We start from the raw sequence: 20,619 nt of genomic DNA on the forward strand, positions 1-20,619 counted from the left end.
ATAACAATAAACATAAGAAAGAAATCCATTTCATTTCACGCCTATGATCGATTCTATCGAGAATGACAGCTTCGGTTTCGGGGGTATAGCAGCTTCCAGCTGCGTTCTTCGCTCCAGCGACGACATCGATTCTAGTTGCAAACTGTTTCGGACAAATTCCATCGGTGGTAGAATCAGCGGCTTCAACGGAACAAATAAGGAATCCGATGGTAGGCGAGTCGGTAGGATGTAGGTCGATGATGCCGTCGTCGTCGTCGTCGGTGGGGAACTGGGGATTGGCATCAGAATTGGAGCACTCATTAGACGGCTGTCGGCGAAGGCTCGCCGCTTGCGGATCCGTTCCGTCAGTGGAGACTCGAAGAAGGGAGCGAATTTGCGGGAATCTGTTGAGCGGAGAAGATAAAAACGAAAAAGGAACATGTTAAGTGATAATTAATACGGTTAATTGATGGGGGAGGAGTTTCACAGCAAGTTGTCTCTCAAACGTCGAGAAAAGAAACAAACTGCAGCCGCAGACGGAGACGAGAAAAAAAGCGTTTGTTTGAACAAGCGTGTCTCAATTACGTTGTTAGTAGCATTATTTTGGGGAAGGAAAGGGAAAGAATTTGAAATTCCACGCCAAGCAGCTACAGTTAATAATCACTGCAAGGGGGATTGTTGCCACTGTTTGTTCTCGATTTTAAAAATAAAGACTATCTTTGACGTACGTCAGTCAGAGTGGTTGATTCTGATCCGAATGCGGGACCAGGTGGTTCTTCTCTACTCTAGTTGCTGTTGCGTTCAGAACTGAATAGAAACGGCAGAGTGTATAAATGTCCAGCCGTCAGTCGAACAAATATACATATTAATTTGGAAATTATTTTTCCCGCAGGCATACGCTTTTTCACTGTGTTATGGGAGTCTTGTTTCCCCCTGCGGTAAGTGTTTTTCTTATCGGTTATAGTTGTTTTTGTCCTTTTTCCGTGTGCCCAGCAGGGGATTGCTTTGATTTGAGGATTGTTTTAAAAGTTAAGTAGTTTTATTTCATTTTGGAGATCAAATTTCGAACCTTTTTGTATGTTGCTGTAGTCAAAGAAATTTCCAGAATGATTTTTTTTGCAACGGAGCAGCTGTTTGATTAAGAGTATAAATCTGTCAGCAAAATTTTTATTTTTTACAGACAATCCCTTTCCGTTAATGGACATGTATTTCAGCCAAATAATCTCATTGTTCAAACCATTCTTCCGTTATTCGGTAGCAAAATCAAACAATAATCGAATAATCATGCGGAAGGTACCCACCCCTATTAACTATTTCACTAAACGCACCCATTGACACACACGTTACTGAACGCACTTGTTTATCGGTTTGACTTTGACGTGTCTAAAATGTGAAAATTTTCTACCTAGTGAAAAATTCAAAGCTTCATTTTCCTAATTTTGACTATTTGTAAGTAGCGCTCGGGAAAAAGATTGCAAACGCAAAATAGTTACATTGTGCTTGGAGTTTTCGAAGTTGGAGTTACCAGGAAGACGTTACACTGAGCTGATGCTCCAAGAAGAGTGTGTTTTCTGTAGTGCGAAATACGATTAGTGCGCGTATCACAAGTCGATTTTTCCTTTCAAATACAGGACGCCACGGTGGCGCGTATAAAACTAAAAATCCTACAGACTTACTCGTGGAAAACTCGGCCAGAATGGCACTGCGTTTACCTGAAATTCGCCTAGTGTAATCAGAGATGCGGGAAGGAGACTGCACGAATATAGTTTGAGGACTTCGATACGGGCAACCCAAAAGGTTTGATTTTTTGATTTCAATTAGATGATATTTTGGGCGAACAGAGCCGTTCATTTCTTTAAGTGACCTACTGGCTGGTTTCTACAAATATTCCGGGTCGGAATCGGTTGTGTGCTCAAAGCGGAAGCCTTCCGAAACTCCTGAGCTCGTCAACTTATTTGAATTTCACAAGCCATCCCAGTTAAATTCAGCCGGGAAATGAACCGAATTCCAGTTAGAATCGGTTGTGTCATTGAAGCCGGAATAGTAACTAGAACCAGCCAGAATTTCGGTTCATTTTCCGGCTGAACTTTACAGGGTAACCTTCATCGGTTCACTGTTTCCGATGCCGTCATTTTCTAATCAGGATGAAAGTGAGAAGAAAGGCAGATTCGTTTCTAATTTTTTATGAGCTGTTGAGCTGCAGTACTTTTAAAAAGAGCTCTAGGTCCTCAGCTATATTTGGTGAACCGATTTTTTGGAACTCCTCAGTAGGAGATCGCCCAACTATAGCCTGGGCACAGATGTCTGTGCTAGCTTTTTTTTTCTTCCAGGTGAATCTTTGGCACTTCGACCACTAATCAGGTTATCTTATGTGGCTAGCACTGTCTCGGTTTGTAGTGGACACAAACGCAAACAATGTTACACGATCATTTCAGACAGTGTACATTGTAGAATCAGTTGAGCCTGGTGGAGCTAAAAGTCGAAAATTGAACCAGCCTACTATACAACCAACTGGAATTCAACTGATCTCATTGGTCCCTTAAAAAAGGTTCATTATTAAAAATAATATTAGGGTAATGATCAATAGTAGGTTTGACTTATAATAGACTGGAAGTCGGATCTAATTTGAATACATTTAAAGAACCATTAACTAAACAGTTAACCTTCGATGGTTTTCTCGACGCCACTCGCGTTACGATTCATAAGGGGCCTACCTGGTGTCTGGTGATTCATTTTTTTTATTTCGACTACATGTAGTCACATTTTCTTTTTTACATTTTAACGACATTCAATTAGCTAGAGATTACTAAGTAGGGAAATTATGAAAATTTAGAGCCATAGTACTCAAGTGAGAGCAAGAATGTGAAGTATACAGATCGAAATTAAAAGTGGCAGGATCATCAGAACTGGTTTAAAACCTTACGGGCCTAACTTTTGTCTTCTGCTGTTGGGGATCGAGCTTAGGCAGCATAACTACGAATCACTCAAGTCCACCAGTATGCCTTCTGGTAAAGACAGACCTGTCTCTCTTTACCATGAGAACGGAAAATCGGCTATTAACAGTTAACTTTCGATGGTTTTCACGACGTCGCCCGTGTTACGATTTAAAACGGGTCAAACTGGTATCGAAGGGAGTCAAATAAGGTTTTTAGCGTTTCTGCTAAGAATCGACAGACAGCATCGGTTGATTGTTTCATTAGGCACTTCGTCTGTAATGTTATATACAAGAGCCGATTTCGTTTTTTGTTGCAACTCACTCTGATATTTATAAGATCCGTATAAATATGACTGTCTCGAGCGAATATACAACGACGAACCAAACGAAATCGGCATTACCGATTTTTAGGTAATTTTTAAAAAAGGTAAATGAAACAACCGCTTTCCTTTAAAGTCACGTAAACAAAAACAAACAAACACGACCATTAAAATCAAACCTGTAAGTAGTATGAGTACATATATCTAATATATAAAATCAGGTAGTTCAAGTAATGGTATGGGTTGGGGCTGGGCCTGTGGCCTTCGACTGGCATCGTCTATTCTCATTGGTTCGACCATCGGATGAACTTGAGTATCCTTCAATATTCAACTTATATCAGTTTATCTCGTGACCCACTGGCATTCCTAAACTTGTCGAAGCAGTCGAGAAATCTTCACAACCATCCAAATCCAAAGCGAAGAAAACTTTCCATTCGCATGTGGACTTTGAACAGTGCCAACTATACTACGTGGTGCTTTCGCAAGGAGCTGATTCTGATTAAGAAGAAGTTGTACGGAATGATATCTTTTCTGAAGCCGAATTAACGGGACGCCGCATGGCCGGCAAACAATGGAAAAGCTCGACTAACGACTAACGGTCTCGCGTTGGAAAACAGTCATTTTACGCACGAAATGAAAGCTCAGACCGCTGGGATAATGTGGAAAGCTTTGCAGAGCTTTCATCAGCGGTCTTCACTGGTGAAAAAGAAATACTTGTATTGAGATTGCTTCGTTTGCAGCTTGAGGAAGTTGGAAACAGCGGATCACATTGCAAGCGTGATGAAGTTATAGCAACGTTTGGAGGCAATACATGATTCGTTGGACAGATTTTAGTTTCTTGCAATATTGTTGTCCAATTTGCCATATTCTTACGATGGCTTGATTGTCGCATTGGAAAGCAGGAAGGAACAGGAGCTCCTGAATGAGTGAAGGAGAAGGAACGAACAAGCAAACTACCAAAACAAAGCATTAAAAGTGGACGGCGGAGTTTTCTGGACTTCGAATGCTGGACTGAAACAAGGATACAATCATTGTAAATCGAGACGCAAAGTTTTGTGAAACAGACATTTGTTGACGAGCCGATTCGTGAACCAATGATGAAACTTTCTGGAATGGACTCCAGACTAACTCTGCATGAACGAGAAAAAGGTGAGGAAAGAAACATTTCTCTGGAGGATCAATCCTTGTTGAAACTTACAGAGAACGACTTCGGCGAGGGGGCAGAATCACTACGAAGATACGCCAAGTGAAGAAGAGTATCTCATCGGAACCTGCTACAGTCATCTAGAAACAACAAAGGACTACCTCCGAAGCGTTTTTCTGATGAAACAAGATTAGCAAAGTCGGTTTAGGAAAAATCAACAAGTTTTGAGTAAGCAATAGCGGGATCGGACAATGACCTGTGGACAATGACAGTTTGAAGTTTTTTTTTTCCCAATAGCAATCGTCATTGAGAGGTCAGGAAGGATACTGTTTTGTGGTATGTGACCGTATTGATGCCCTGAAGTGACCTGCTGTTTGAAGATTGTCTACATTGGTGACACCAGCGATGCATCGATGGAACGGGGTCACACAAGTACAATACTGCAGCCGACCTGTCGGTCCACAGTGAAAAAAGGATGACTGAATCGACAGTGAAGCTTTCATACGCTGGCGGCAGTTGGCTGGGCTATTAACGATGGTTAACAATGTTCACATTCCCAGATGCTACTTTGACATTTCGATAGGAAATAACTAGAATCGACTGGAGTTGCATATTTTTATCAACGCGAGTGAGTGAAGGTGCACATAGCGCTGTAGCATACTTTCGCAGTCTAAATTCTTGACTATTCTTAGGAAAAGCATCCGCTAACACACTTGATCGTCGACAACTTTCATCGGCATGTCATCAGAGAACTGCTGTCAACGAAGTACGGCAACTGTACAACGTCCCCGCAACTTCATTCACTCGTCAAGAAAGTCACTTGAAATTGCCAGCATCGTTCAATCGGCCCTTCTCCTACGTCAGGATCGACCTGTTCGGTCCTCTAGTAGCGAAACTAGGACTCTGGGAATTTATTTCTTTGGGGAGTGCGGAAAGGGTGGCAAAAACTAATGTTTTTAGTCATACGTGATCGAGGTCCTTGTCCTTGTTCTAAAATCTAGGGTTAGTCTTTCGATTTGTACTGCGTTGAGTTCGAATAAAGTAAGATTATGTGTTGCTCTGTTTTGGTCAATAATTTGACAACAACGATATGTCAAACGCTAAACGCTGACGTTCACTGTGTGTATGTTGAATGAGCGGCAAACATTATCGTGCTAGTATAACACTGCAACCTTACTAAAATACTAAGATGAGTACCTCATATTCGCAGAAATATTTTCCATAGTGTTGAAATCATATTTACATACTACCTTCGGATTTTTAATCAATACTTTTTTTCTATTTTACAGGTTCTCGTGTGTTAAGAGTGTAAGGTATCTCCTATAATGTTGATGACATTTGTTTCTAACACTACGACATTCGATGCAGGTAACAATTTTAAATAGAATAAATAACAAAGTTTTCTTACCTCAGTTCAAAAAAATGAAATAAAATTTGAAAGAACATTCGAACAGCTCTATGTGCCGTGAAAACAGTTTAAAATAGTTTTTTTGTGAAAGTTCAAAAATAAAAAGCAAAGCATTGATCATACATACCATCATGATTTTCGGAGATAATGTTATATTTGTGCTATGGAATGTCTCAAAAAGTCGAACGAATGTTTAAGTGATTTTAAAATCTACTGAATCTTGTGAAGAAAACGGTGCATTAGATTATTTATTGCGCAAGTAAGTGCCGGTATTTTTAGTTCTGTCGACAGATCACAATTCACCCATTATCGTACCAGGATCGATTGAGGAGTACATATTGATCAATTTGAAGGTAACTCAAACTGCACATTAAAATAGACCGCATTTGTTTGCTAATAATGTTCTTACGTGTGCGAAATATATTTCCTACGCGTTAAAAAAACGAATCAAAACGGTTCTTCAATAATTTGCATAAATTTTTGAATTAATCCTTGTAGAAAACGTGCACAATCATACATTGAAACTTTGACAACTGACATCAAAGCAGGCTTAATATTTTTATTCGTGTATATATAACGTATATGCAAGTATAGTAGTGTGAACTTATCAAGTTTCGATTGTTTTAACCCGTTTGACGTTACATTTCAGAGGAATCTGCTAGCATACAGACGATCTCTGAAGGTCGCTTGTAAAATGTAAGTTTTCAGCTTACGCAGAAATAATAAACCGAGTAAACCTCACTTATTTCCATCTGTAGTAACATAGCAGACAATCCGGCACCACCGTAGATCCTTTCACTGACTCTTCCCAACATTCTGCCAGCAAGGATCGTCGAGGATCAACCACACATATGGATAAGATCGAATTTCCCACTTATAGTAGCAACAGCAAAAACAGCGTGGAAAGAACGAACAGAAGAAATTGGTGACTTTTGGCTTCTGGATGGAAGAGAATCTGTGACAAGCCTAAGCGACAGCGGTTCGATTTTCTTTGTTGTTTTTATTTCTCGCTCTAGAATCGCGACTACATATACTCGTTTCAGGGCTCGGAAATTTGAAACTATGAAAATTTTCGTTTTCCGCTACAGGATCATGGGTCGAATTTCAGGACTGGTTAGAGTTGTCGCGTATATGTAGGGGTGTTAATGTACGTTTGGGATTTTCACGCTGCACCGGCAGACAGAGTGGCGGCACCGGCGGATGTCTCGGTTGGAAGCTGAACCTAATTGAGATAATTGCTATGAAATAGACTCAACATTGATGATTTTTCTTTCAACTTTCCACCAAAGCCGGTGCCTTTCTTCAACACTCATAAGACAAGCTGAATAGCGGAAACGTCTTCCCAATGTTTCGGTATCGCTTACGTGCCCTAGTTCCATTCCCTACAGATTTATTGAAACAATCATTCTTCAATCAGTGTAAACACACTGACGATTTGATAATCGGTTCTTTTCCTATTCCATGGCACACTACTGCAGCTTCCATCAGTCAGTTATGGATTTGCATGCGGCGGGCGCTAATAAAAGTGTAACATTTGATACCCTTCTGGTCTGGTTGGTCCGACTCATCACGTCTCTTCATCGAAGAGAATGGGACTCCAATCCGAATCTCGTGGATGGATGAACGGCAGGCAATATGGTAACATTTGTTTCTTTTTATTTTTTAATTAGCATCAACAGCTTTGGCCTATCTGTTTTATCTTTCGACCATTCAGCTGTTCACGCCGCGATAGAAATCAATCTGATTATTTTGCTTCTGGGCTGGGTCTGTTATGAAGATGATCGTTGCTGGTAATTGGATTGATGTTTCTGTTTTAGTTATTTGTTCATTTTTTCTCGGCTGATTATTGATTCATATTCGGCTCAATCTAGTCGATTATTGATTGCAATAAGCAATAAGGTGTAAAATGAATTTATTTGTTTGTCCTAGCAATTGTTTTTGAAGCATGATTGAATTAAGCATGAATAGATGGGTGATGCAACACCGAGTAGAGGCAGGTGGTTTTTGTCTGAATCTATTTTTTTATTCGAATTATATTACATTTCCGTAATGTGGAAAGAACCGTCCCATCACAAACGTTTCATTATAGATAGTTTTTTGCTTTACCTTGCTCGAATTGATTGTCCTGGTACTCCCTGGCGTACGATCTAGTGACCGTTGCAATTTTCGCTTGATATCAAACTGGTAAATATTTACTTGTTTACCAATGTTGTCAAGTTCTTTTCACACATTTGTTCGTTGCGGAATCTGTTTTACAACAGGCATCCCTTGTCAGCCAGTTCGTCGAGGTAAATAATTTCCGTTGCACCATTTCGCCGATGGATCCATATTTTACTTTTACAGCAAAATTAGGAAGAGCGTCTTGATAAAAATTGCCCGGTATCTGGATGATGCACAACAATTGTATATAAAACGAAAATTCATTATTTTTGGGAAGGAAATGATTCAAATAACACGCAGGAATCTAGAATTTAGCTGGTGTGCTCGAAAAGCTATAACAATTTCCAGCAGACGTCTCAGTAAATCCGCTATCCGAGATTGGTTTTCCGTATTGAAGGCTTGATTAGTAAGGAATGAGCTTGAATTGCTGCTTGACCAATGCGGCGTTTTCAAAGGGCGATGAACCATCGATGATGTATGTATTTGGCGCAAATGGTAGAGTGATGACCACAGAAGATATTCTACTAGGGCATAGAGTTCGCAAGGAGGTTGTGGAAGGGTTTCTTCTTAACTGGAGTCAACGAATGTCGATGGATGGCGGCTAATGACTAATATATATCCGTTTGTCGTCAGGCAGAACGTAAAGTTCCCGGCGATCTTCTGTTTTAACGGCAACGTTTCATACGAAGCTCTAGAGTTGGCAGACTTTTGCCAATTATTAAATATTCTAATATCTCTCTACCCGAACACTAAGTGCATCATCCAGCCGGTTGATATAACAGTGTTCAAACCTCTTAATGATCAATGGCGGCGGGTAGTTGAAGACTGGCGATTGAATCATTATAGAGAAGTTCTCACATTGCCGCATTTTAAACAAGTTTTGGCTAAAACTGTTGAGCATGTTATAAAGACGCAGTGTCAAAAATGGGTTTCGCGTTTGTAGTTTGTATTCTTTTAGTCCGGACAGCGTTAATTACTCCAAGTGTTTTTTGCACAATGATGAAAAATTCTTGTTGACGTAAACACAACACCGGAATGATCCTGCAACGATACCTATTCGAGTGTCTCTTCAGTAATCCATGAACCAGCTACATCAGTATCAAGGTTTGATTGTTGCTGTAAAAAAACAGTGGACAGTGATTGGTAACCAGACATCACAAAAAATTCAAAGTGACGTAGTCTAGAGGAAAAATTTGGCTTTTCGAAGCAAGCTGCACTTTAAAAGCAGATCAGCGATGAATTTGGTTCGCGAGATAGGGTCCATCGATGTGGCGTTGCTCTCGGTAGCCTCTTTTCATATGGTCAAGTCCCAACCAGGATGGATTCTCAGTGGTCAGTTGGATCGTTGCACTGGTCCTGCAATTATCCAGTGCACTGAAAATTGGCTACGAAATCTTTTGAAATAGAAGATTAAATTTCGCAACGGATTGTAGTACCAAGGATATGCTTTTAAGTTCGTATGGTGCTATTAGTTTAGAGTACGGGCACGTGGAAAATTGACTGTCGTAAGTACACAGCGTGGTCTGAGAATAGGCTCCAGAAGGAATGGGCTTTGAACCGCATTCTCACCACTCGAACACCACTGCCTGGACAAACATTTATCCTCCTTTTCAGAAAGAATTCCACAATATTTTAACATAAATACATTTGGAGAATATAAATATCACAAAAATAAAAGGTTTGATGACAAGAGTGGAAAAATAATTGGATTTTTTTGTTTTGTGGTTTTTTCGATTAAAAAACGTTTTCTAACCGCGACATCAAATTTAAAGCATTTTCAGTAATGGGTAACTTGGTTTCTTTCAAGTTTAAGTGTAAAAGAATCAAAATAATTTATTTAAAACGACTTCAAATTCGTAGCCTCGTAGCCGATTGTTATATATGCAAAGTAAGGTAGAATTTTTCGTGGCAAGGATAACAAAAATAATTGACAATTTCCTGGGGTGAAACTATTTTCAAACGAGCTTCAAATCTGTCGTAATCGCAACGTTTTGCATCAAATTTATTTTAGTGAATCAACTGAACGACAGAAATCAGCTAATCTCTCGTATTTGTCTTTTGCCAAAAAAAAAACTCCATTAAACTTTTGTACAATCTATAGACGTGATCGCGCCAGTTTATATGAAGTTTAAGTGTAGAAGAATCCAACCAATCCAAGCATTCTAATTGCGATATCAAACCTGTAACATAAAGTGTTGTGACCGCGAAGTTTTCAACCAAATCTTATGCCGATGTCGATAGAATCAAAACTGAATCGTTTTGTGGTGAAAATTGAAAAAAAGGAATTAAATTTGAAAGAAAAATCACGGTTCGTTTTCATTGAGTGACAATTTTGAAGAACGGACGATTACCAACCGCGACAGCAAATCAGTTTATATGCAGTTTAATTGTATGAGAATCGAATCAGTGAACAGTTTAGTGAGAGAAGCTTTCTAACCACGACATCGAAGCTGAAACATGAACAGCAGAATAGTGGAATTAAAACAAAGGTTTTTCGGGCAAAAATCGAAAAAATTGAAATAAATTTGAAAGAAAAATTACGGGGAGATTTGGTTAGTGACATTTTCGAGAGAGGAACGATTTTCATCCGCTACGTCAAAGTTGTAGTATCTGTGGTTGTGGTCGTGACGATCTCTGTTAAGATTATGTGTAGAAGAATCAAAACAGTTTAGTGAAAGTCGCATGTTATATTAGTGAAATACGGAAAAGAAGTGAATTTGAAAAATAAATCTCGGTGAGTTTTTATGGTGGAAATCTCGAAGAAAGAACGATTTCTACCGCAACATAAATTCTGTGATAAAAGTCGAAAGATTTCCAATAAAATTACTAGCGATGAAGTGCCAAAAAATTAAACTAGTTCACAGTTCTGTGGCAAAATTGTGTTGTAAATAATTGAATTTGAGAGACAAAATCAGTTTATTTTCTAGCTTGTGCCTTTTTGTTTGTTGAAAACGACTTCTAACAGCGACATCAATTCTAGATTGCCAGTATTCATGACCAAGTTTAAGTGTAGAACAACCAAAACTGAACGGTTTAGTGAAAAACGCATTTTGATTCTGACAAAAAAAATCTGTAATATGATCTGCCGTGACCGAAATTTTTTCGAACGAGTGTTGCATATTTTTAATTACTGTAGAATCCAACCGGAGAATTGCTGGCGATAATTTTGATGGAAGAATGATTTCTAATCGTAACATCAAATCTGTATTTAGGTTATTAATGTGATATCAGTGATGCATACTGGAATCAACTCAGCGAACAGTCCCGTGGAAAATGCAGAATTTTAAAGACAAAAATTGATTCACAGCAAAATAAACCTTATTCTGTTTTCTATACTCTAATAAACATTGTATGATTTAAGAGCCTAACGACCTGTTCAAGGTATCATCCAAACAATATGAGGATTTGTTACACTATTTGGGTTTAAGCTCGTGTATATTTTTTTTTAGTAGGGTATCTTGTTCAAAGCTTCCCTTTCCAGGGAGTATGAATAGTTTGATAGGCAAAGGGAACTTCGCATTGCATTTTTCGACTGTTATTTGTTCGAAGAAAAGAATTCATTGAAGCTATTCCGAGAAATACGATATTGGAGAATGCAAATCGTTCAAAGTCGTTATTAATGTTGAATTTCTGTTGTTAATTTAAAGCAGCGGATTTTTTCGTACACACCGAGAATTAATCATAATTTAATATCCAGCGTTATTTTCGAAGCACCAGAGATACATCACATTTTAAACATGTTTTGAATTCACAATTTGGCACAATTTTCCTTTCCTCTATCTTGATCACAAAGTTTCCCGCTTCCAATTATTAAGTGAATCACCTACATTTTCAGTTCACCTTGACAGAATGACCTACCTCTTCTTAAACCACAGCCTACTTTTCTTTTCAAACTGTACAAATTCACCCACTCACCGTATAACATATTCCTGCAAGCCATCTTCGATTTCTGCACACCCTTCAACTGTTGACTATAGATCTGCTTCTGAAGCATCAAATCTTCCATGTTAAACGTTTTTCCACCAGCCGATTCACAACCATTGGTCACTGCTGCAGCTCCTACTCCTCCTGTTGCGGCACACGAATGCTGCTGCTGCTGTTGCCTTCGCAGAGCCACCTGAGCGGCCATAATCCTTTGACGTTGCACCACCAGCAGACAGCTCTGGCAACGACACTCACGCCATCGGCACATTTTCTTGTGACCCCGAAGGCACGATATTACTCCATGGTTTCTACAGCGGGCACACTTGGGCGTACGTAAATGCTGTCGAATTGGCGATGATTCTTCACCGCCGGAATCAACCGCGTGGAAAAGGGTTTGGTGATCGGTCATTTTTTTCGTTTCCTGCACTTCTTAAACAACGCAACACTGTTTGACTGATTAAAGAATAAAGCGCGAGAGCACTGACACGTCCAACCGTTGGTAAGAGGAGATGCAGATTATCTACTGGTTGGAAGATTGCTACAATTTTGCGCCACATGCTGGGACATGTGCGTTGTATTGAGAACAGTTCGACCGGGACGGGGAGAGAGAGAGCGACAGTATGTGCTGTCAGTTTTTTTTAGAAGATACTGGGCACTGATTGGTTGATCGCAGTATGCTGCGCTCTCGACTTTTGCCGCCAGCGCTGCTGTAGTGCAAAATTTCGTCTGCGGGGGGCGGAGTCTTTTCTCATTTCGTCGCCTGCTTTGCCGGAAGGCATTGATTCAATTATTTGTTTTCTTCATTATTACAAGCTGGAAGCAAAGACGTCGACCTGATAGTAAGAGGATTGTATTACGGGTGGTCTTCGGAAAAAAGGGACAATAATTGGTGGTAGAAGAAAAGAATATACGAGTACTTTATTTTATCAAATCCTTAGGAAAACTCTGTATAGTGTTACGCAAGTAATCTGATAGTACTGCTTCTAATTCCAGTCGACAGATGAAATTAATAATGTTATTAGAATAGTTTGTCATTGTTGTGTGTGATTTATTCTTGGTTGTTTCCATTAACTTATGAGATTTTCCTCCTTCTCGATTGTGTGAAAATCGTATAATAGTACTTTACTTTGTATATATATAATATAATTTTTGGCGATCGACGGTGAAAAAACGTTGGTATATACGAAATATTCTTGGTTTATCTAACGATTTTTATAATGTTTCCTCCGGTTCAACTTACATTGTTAGCCAACACTAAACGCTATATTATCATTATTATCATAACTGTTACGCTTCCAATTTTATTCCCTGCACACAAACAACAGCCCTTGGTTTACTCGCGAGGCAAAGCTTACTCACTTTCCTGCTCCGGTTCTCCCAGACGCTTCCTCTGCCGTTCCGAGGTGGTTTTCAAAGCATGCCACATGGTCACCGGTTTCCGAAGTGTCGTCAACATCTGGTGCCAGTGACGCAAACCCTTCCCGGTGGTTCCACTGCCGACGATCACGTGCCCAATCGAGACCAGTTTCACGCTCTGTCTCCGATTGATACTACCGCAACTGTTATTGTTGCCATTCATGGTAGGCGTGTTACTACTATTGTCATAGGTTGCCAAGGGATGGGTAGGATTGTTACAGTCACGATTGGCCATTTGAACCACCGAACAGCGGATCTGGATAGTGCTCAGCATATACGGAGGGACACTGAAGATGATCGCCTCATTGTAGATCGGTGATCGCTCGCCCCGTTTGACGCTGGTTTTCTTCTTTGAAACTTTCTTATCGTTCTTCAGAAGGTAGACCTGTAAGGATCGGAAGTTTGAAAACTTTTTCTGGTTTTTAATTGATATTAATTGATGGTAAACCTTAACAAAGATTCCTTCGCTAGAGTTCACCTCACCGGGTTCGTCGGAGGTGGAATCGGGTGCGTCATCGAACGAGATCAGCGGAGACTGTTGTTTCAAACGGTTGACCCGATTTTTAAGATTCAGATTGCGGGCCTTGACAACGACTACCGTGAGCCGTTCCGCCGTCGGGAGGTAGCTCAGCGAGAACATCAGATCTCCCAGTTGGCTCTTCCTGAGGCTCGAATCCTGCAGTTTTAGCCAGGTGGTCATCGGGCGGTTGATGTTCTCGTTGATTTGCAGCTCGCATTCGCCTGTTGTAGAAGAAGATAGGTTTATTTAGGGTTGTATTTGCTTGGGAACTTAAGTCAGACGAACCGATCAAGATTTGCTCTTGGGTGCTGGTCTGGTACAGATGAAACCAAAGCGATCGTCGGATGTTGTTGTGAGGGATCCAGAAGTTGAATGTTTCCTGGTAGCTGGGAGAGTTGGAGCTTTTGAAAATCTGGAATAGAAACGGAAAGTTAGGTTGTAGTTTGATCTATATTCACCGACGAATACCAACCTTAGTTTGGAGCACCTTGCTCTCGTCAGGTACGATAAACACTTTCACGAACGTGTCCATTTCGATGCCGGGTTGGCCGACAAGCTGCTTCGCTTCCTGAATGGTGATGAGAAGCTCCGTCCCTTCCATCGTGGTCGTGGTTCTAACGAAGAGGCTTTGTTAAATTTCTCCTGTTATAAAATTACGATACTCACTTATCATACTGCAATCCAACGCACAGATAGCCAGTAATTGGTTGCGCCGGTTCCAGATCACTGAAAACGACGGAAGATTGCGACGCAACCGATTCACTCGAGGTGGATGGCATAACGGAACGCATCCGATCGGTGGAACCGACGAACTGCGCCATCGGTAGGCCCCGTTCGTTCTCCGCTCGTCCGAGCGAGTACTGCTCCAAGAAGGATTCGGAGAGTGTTTTCTGTAATGAGGAAGAGGAGCTTCCAACGGGCGGCTGCGGTGAGCCGGAGCAGAACCGCTCGAGGTCCTTGTAGGATGAATTCTTCCGCGGTATGGAGTATGCGAAAGGGTTCGTGTGATCCGATTCGGATACCAAGGCGTAGCTTTTGAATAGCGTTCGCTCGCTGAACTCCGTTTCCGAGAAGGATCGATTGCGTAAGATGTGTTTGATACTGTTGGAAACTGTTGGAATCCGTATGTTGTCCCCGGCTTCCGTCCGTGGAGAGTCTTTGTATTTACTGTTGTCTGTTCGGTTTACCGGTGGCGAAACGGTTTGTGGAGCAGTAGGAGGACGAGGTGAAGGCTTTGCAGAACTATCCATAAATTTAGGTGAAACTAGAGGAGATGTGGAGGAGGATGAGGAATGGCCAGCAATATAAGTTGGCTGAGGGCTGTCTGTTGAAGGAAACAGAGGCGAAGGAGGAGGAATAGAGGTTTGGTCACTCTCGCTCGATCGGTCTACGTTGCTGTTGAACTGTTGATAAATGTTCAGCAGGACTTGATTGCTTTCGATGAGACGGGACATTTTGCGTAGATTCTCCATCTTCGATATGCGTTTTTCCGCCCGTCGAAGAGGATCGTCCTCGGCGAATATGGATCGTACGGTGATTGGTTCGAAACTGAAGAAACATTCCTCACCGGACTTATGAGAATCGGATATGAACGGGTTGTTGGCAGATCTAATGAGGCGCCGGAGAAAGGGTGTTTCTGGTTGGGGGTCTGGTATTGCCATCGGAGGTACTGGAGGATGAGTAAGAGCAGGAGGAGGAGGAGGAGGTAGCGGATCGCTCTCTTCATGCAGGGGTGTTTGGTTTAGGAATGGGTTCGTACATATGTGAGATTCATTCTGGAAGCGTTTTTCTCGTGGTGAGTTGAGCATTGGCAGTGGAAAAGATATGGGGGCAGAATGTTGCTTACGAGGAACGGGACGAGGTATTGGCGATATTGTTATTCCTCCCGTGGCAGGTTTGGGCTCCGATCTGTGTTAAGAAAATAAAACTTTATTAGGTTTAAGTTGACAGCAAAGCGGAAATGTTACGTTTGTTTCTGAATAGCTTTCTCTCTAACAAGCTTGGGCTCCTTGGGTGACGGGGCTGGTCTCAGTGGTTGTGGAGGTATTTCGGATTCCTCAATGGATGCAGTTCTCCACGCAGGAACACCAAGGCCTTGTCCGTACTGAGGTTTGTAGTCTCGATCGACGGAATCGAACCGCTGAAAGCTACCGGTAGATCCAAGCAAAATTTGCGAGCCGGAATGCATCTGATGAACAAAGGGAAAAGTTACTCTTGTACAATCCAAACGAACCCCCCATAAAAACTCACCAAATAACCATTCGCATTGTACAGCTTCATCTTCGACAGCTTTATCTTATCCTCTCGGTTAGACAGAAACCAGGCAATGTCATACGGTTGAATCAATCGGCACAACAACAAGAAAACAATCAATAATGTCCCCACCAAGGCAAGGCATGCTATCAGCACGGATACATCCATTGCAGTAGGCTGTGATCTTCCGATAGGCAGGGTGGGCACTACAAATCTACTCGCTAAACAATAGTGTAGCTTAGCTCCGACTATGCCGAATCATAGCAATCCAGTGCGCTGGAATTCTTCGTCGTTCTTCAATTCTGCATCAAAACAATAAAGAAAAAAAATAAACATCAGCGGCGAGAACGAATCACGAGTCAGATGAAATCAAAAGAGAGGAAAAAAGCGCAGCATTTGCAGCAACAACCCCCTACAGGTGGTTTTTCTCAAAGAGCGCCCGCACCGCCATCAAGTTATGAACACAGAAGCACCACAGCTCACTAACACAGCATTCCGACCTAATTCACCGCCGCCTTTGATTGACACTGAAAAGAGTTAATCAAGCACCGTTGTGCTCACTCGAGTTAGCACCGTGCCCAACCCACTGGGTTGCTATGATAGTGGTGGTGGTGTTGGTGCGGTGGGGGCATGTTCAAGGTTAGCCTACTGTTCCACACACAACACGTTCAAAGTTGACCACCTTCCGAGAGATAAGAGAGGAGGAAGAAAACCACCCTCGCTCCATTCTGCCCAAAACTTTACTAATTGGACAAGAGCAAGGGGGTGGGGTCTTTTTTTTTTAGTTACCTGTACATTTGCATCTTTTGCTGTAGATTTCAATGGCAAAATAACAAGCAAAATCGATTTTCCACTATCAGCGTTTTTCTTTCTGTAAAATTTAGTCACTAATACTCGATATAATACTGATAAAAGGTTGGTGCAAAAGATTTCCGACCAGCGAAAGGAGCTTCTTTTCTAGGAAAATTTCACGTCACAATAGCCTATTCGATTAATACTGTTTCAGATCCGATTTTCACAGCGGAAATGTGCGCGATTTAACTACTTTCCACTGGATTGGTGAGCGGTGCTAGATTTAGACAAATATTAACTAGTGTATAACTGCTTTGCTTGAAGATTTAGAAGAATTTCTGAGTGATTTGTATAAGAAGAACAACAGCCATCGGTTTTCTTGCTCTGCCAGTTTGGTGGAAAAGCTCTCCGAAGAGTGCAAGTGGGGTAGGTTTTTTCTTCCTCCTGCTACTACTGCTGCTGTTGTGTTGTTCGCCTGCCGATATGCAACAAATCGTTCAGGTGCCATGGGGCAAGCAAACGTCAGGATCTTGCGCAGTACGCGGAACCGACTGGTGGTGCCAGTAAAGTGGGAAAGTTTTGGAATCCGTAGAGACATTAGTCGAAATCAAAGCAGGCTATGAAAATGGGTTTGAAAGGAAAAAAAGGTTTGAGATTGATTTTGTTGGGAAAAAGAATGGCACATTGATGAGGGAAACAAAGAGTTGCGTAGTGATCCCTTGTTTTGTTTTGGTTTTTTATGACCGCCAAAGGCTTCCCGTTACGCTAGCGTTACTGTGACTTTAGTCCCCCGGTCAGAAAGTGTATCGTGCGAGGGGTTGTTGATTTTAACAGCTGGAGTTTAATTCTGTTTTCTTCAATGCTAAACATAAGGTAACAGTTCCTTTTAATCTGTAGTAATCCCTGGTAACCTCCTGACATTTCAAAGCCTACTACGCCACTGCCGTAGATGGGATACGTTTCAAGTACGGAGTTTCCAGTCAGTTTTCATCGAACTTTACCGATTGTTCTGTAGCTTTCGGAATTGTTGGTTGGAGTTTGGACCGCCTCAGCAAGACTTCTGAACATCTAGTAAGTTCTTCAGGGAAGTTTATCTAGTCGCGTTGTGCACTGAGTGCTGAAATTTAGACGAAATCGTCTCAGTGCTGTAGGCTGTCGCCTAGATGTAGGTCCTAGCGCGTTTGCTGGAGAGTAGAAGGACATTGAAACGTACTCGTATAATTCTGAAAACTTTATAAAATGTTCAAGAACTCCTGGAACTTTGAGCTTTAGAAAATTATCATTAACATCGGAGAATGAAAGTAAGATTTTGGTGCTTCGAGCTCATCTCATTAATAACTATCACAAACTTGGCGCCAGTAAATCCAAATAGCGCTAATTGGGCACCAGTTAGGCACAAAAACCAGTCAATGGAGTTCGCGTTTCGACTTCGTCTCATCCGTATCCGACACTAACTTAGTGACAGGACTAAACTAGCGCCGGATTGATGTTAGCTCCAAAGATGGAAACACGGTTTGTGACCTTGAGCAAACGCCATATGCCTTTGGTCACGAATGGTTCACTACGTTTGCCACGAGTGCATATGGCTTGCCAAATCAGGTACTTCGAAGCGGATATCGACAGCTTCTTCCATTTGAAACAGTCAGCCACAGCAAACTTGTCCCTATCCGTGAAATATTCCTGGTCTGACAAGTGCTTCGCATCCGCATGATGTAGGTCTCAACATCACTGACGCAGTATCCGTATTTTGTTAGGAGCGTCGTGTAGTTTTCCGGGCGCATGTTGGAGGTTGTGACTTGTACGTTTTCAATCTGATTCGTTTCTTGGCCCTCTGAAGGAAAATTGGAATGCACAATCAACGATCTGTCGGTGAAGCGCGATATTTTTTGTTTTCGTCTAGCTCCTGACTGTGGTACACTGTCTTCCGTTGCTGGGACCTTGGCAGGACCTTTGAGACGGACGATTGATGTATAGCCATAAGTTTTCCCAAGATGCGACTTGACAACCCAGGATTTTGCACGTGGGCGAACAAAATTGGCGTCACGCGAAAAAAAGACGTAAATTTATTTTGCGCAAGCACCCGGACGATCCTCAACTCTCTCATCGGACAGCGAAAAAACTGAGAATCGTGCAATTGTTAAGCAGGCACTACGTAAGCATCTCAATGAGGTAAAATCTGAGGAAGATCTGAAGAACAAGTGGATTTCCGCACAGAAGATCCTGCAGCTAGTCTTTGTACAGAACCTAATGGATGGAGCTAGACAGCGCCGGTGGTTGAGTGGTAAGCATGACCGCTACTTATTCCAGTTGCTCTGGGTTCAATCCCAACCGAGGTCTCAACGATCTGTGGTGAAAAAAATCTGTGGTCACGTCTTCCTTCGGAAGGGAAGTAAAGCCGTTGGTCCCCCGGTCCATGAGTTGATGGATTGATATCTAGTCCAGATAGTGGAGTCTGGCGTCGGTAAAGAAGAAAGCAAAAGCAAGTATCGGACTAACATTCCTTCCCTTTTCTTTCCGCGATCTACGTTCGGGCCTGGCCGGTGACGGTATTGATCAATAACGCTTTAGGATTACCAGGAGTTGCACATTGAAAGATGTTTCGCTACTCTCAAGCATAATTATCTAATTATTCCCTGTGCAACTTCAGCTAGTCCAGATCGATAACAGAGTAGCAGCCAGGGGTGGTCGCACAACCATTCTCGGTGCGGATGATATGTAGAGTAAGTTAAGCTCTCCTATAAACTCTGAGTATGAAGTAGAGTCGATAAAGTTTCCTTCTGGGAAGTAAGCTGTTCTGATTGTTGGAACCATGTGCGGCAAGTACGTTCACAAGGCGCAGTTTCGCCATCGTCGCTACGGATTTTTCGACAAATGAGCTTTGTTCACTTTCATGGGCTGTAGCGTGGCTGGGAATTTGGCTAAATTACATCATTTTCCGCTATTGTATCTAAGCTAGAGGTATGAGAATGTTGCAATGAGTGAAATATAAATATAAATAAATTGTTGTTCTTTGTTCATCCTTTTTGTTGTGCTCACAAAAATCCGAGATTGTTGGTAGACGAATCTGTGACACCCTGTCACGGAATCAGTCGGGAAAATAGATGTATGCTTAACGCGACAAGTTATCAGAAACCTAGTTATAAAATCTAGTTTTCTGTTTTTCGATTGTCGCAAAACCACAAGGATGCCAACTAAGGCCTTCTCTTTTCTTGCTCTACAATAAGCACAGAATTGTTGGTTTTAATCAGAGCTCTCATCACTTCCCAATCACAATTCAAATCGTTTAGGATGTAAAATTGGCTCAAATTATATTTGTGTTTGCTCAAATTATACTAAAACTTCTAAAAAAACTATTAAAACTGCTTCTAAATCAATTTCAAAATGCAAAAAATAGGCTGGTTAGGAACATAGTATTGTTTTTCTCAAGATAAGAATTGTAGTTAATAGTGCCGTAAAAGTACAGTTAAGTGCGAAAAGTGCATTGGTTGACATTTTTGTACTTGTTTAAGCTGTAGAATAAACGCCACAATTTAGTCCATAAACCTTCCGAGCAGCTGTTGTTCTTTAAAAATAATGAATCGATCAATCGGGATATTGTTAGATTTTGCCCACGGTGCGCAAAAATTCTTTTTTTTTTTGGTTTTCAAAGATGGTCGCTTATCGGGGCTTTCTCAGTTGAACCTTAAATTAATGTACTTTTTAATACTTACTTAAACCAATCGGTCCAACACCGTGATACTTTCTACTAACTAAAACTAAACTAATACC

The 20,619-nt window shown here is 41.3% G+C and overlaps 2 protein-coding genes across 2 annotated transcripts; both read right to left on the reverse strand.

Moving 5' to 3' along the window:
• Positions 1-6: 6 nt before the first annotated feature.
• On the reverse strand, positions 7-12,279 carry LOC131676236 (doublesex- and mab-3-related transcription factor 2). The gene is made up of 2 exons (XM_058955356.1): positions 11,862-12,279; positions 7-383 (listed from the first exon to the last, which is right to left on the reverse strand). The coding sequence occupies exons 1-2, from the start codon at positions 12,277-12,279 to the stop codon at positions 31-33; spliced, it is 771 nt and encodes a 256-aa protein (XP_058811339.1). The 3' UTR covers positions 7-30.
• Positions 12,280-12,760: 481 nt separating this feature from the next.
• Positions 12,761-17,329, reverse strand: LOC131692702 (uncharacterized). Its single transcript, XM_058979897.1, has 8 exons — positions 16,849-17,329; positions 16,057-16,361; positions 15,774-15,994; positions 14,473-15,714; positions 14,279-14,420; positions 14,092-14,218; positions 13,735-14,027; positions 12,761-13,671 (listed from the first exon to the last, which is right to left on the reverse strand). Exons 2-8 carry the CDS (start codon positions 16,225-16,227, stop codon positions 13,222-13,224), a joined length of 2,646 nt encoding a protein of 881 aa, XP_058835880.1. The 5' UTR covers positions 16,228-16,361; positions 16,849-17,329; the 3' UTR covers positions 12,761-13,221.
• Between the last annotated feature and the right edge of the window lie 3,290 nt (positions 17,330-20,619).

The sequence above is a fragment of the Topomyia yanbarensis genome, chromosome 1 (assembly GCF_030247195.1).
Source record: "Topomyia yanbarensis strain Yona2022 chromosome 1, ASM3024719v1, whole genome shotgun sequence".
NCBI classification, from domain to species: domain Eukaryota; kingdom Metazoa; phylum Arthropoda; class Insecta; order Diptera; family Culicidae; genus Topomyia; species Topomyia yanbarensis.

Coding starts and splice junctions, on each gene's coding strand:
- LOC131692702 (XM_058979897.1), bottom strand. CDS start 16,227: ATGGATGTATCCGTGCTGATAGCATGCCTTGCCTTGGTGGGGACATTA. Junction 15,715..15,773: donor AAAGCTATTCAGAAACAAAC/GTAACATTTCCG, acceptor TTCTTAACACAG/ATCGGAGCCCAAACCTGCCA. Junction 14,028..14,091: donor CCAAGAGCAAATCTTGATCG/GTTCGTCTGACT, acceptor CTTCTACAACAG/GCGAATGCGAGCTGCAAATC.
- LOC131676236 (XM_058955356.1), bottom strand. CDS start 12,279: ATGACCGATCACCAAACCCTTTTCCACGCGGTTGATTCCGGCGGTGAA. Junction 384..11,861: donor TTGCAGGAATATGTTATACG/GTGAGTGGGTGA, acceptor TCCGCTCAACAG/ATTCCCGCAAATTCGCTCCC.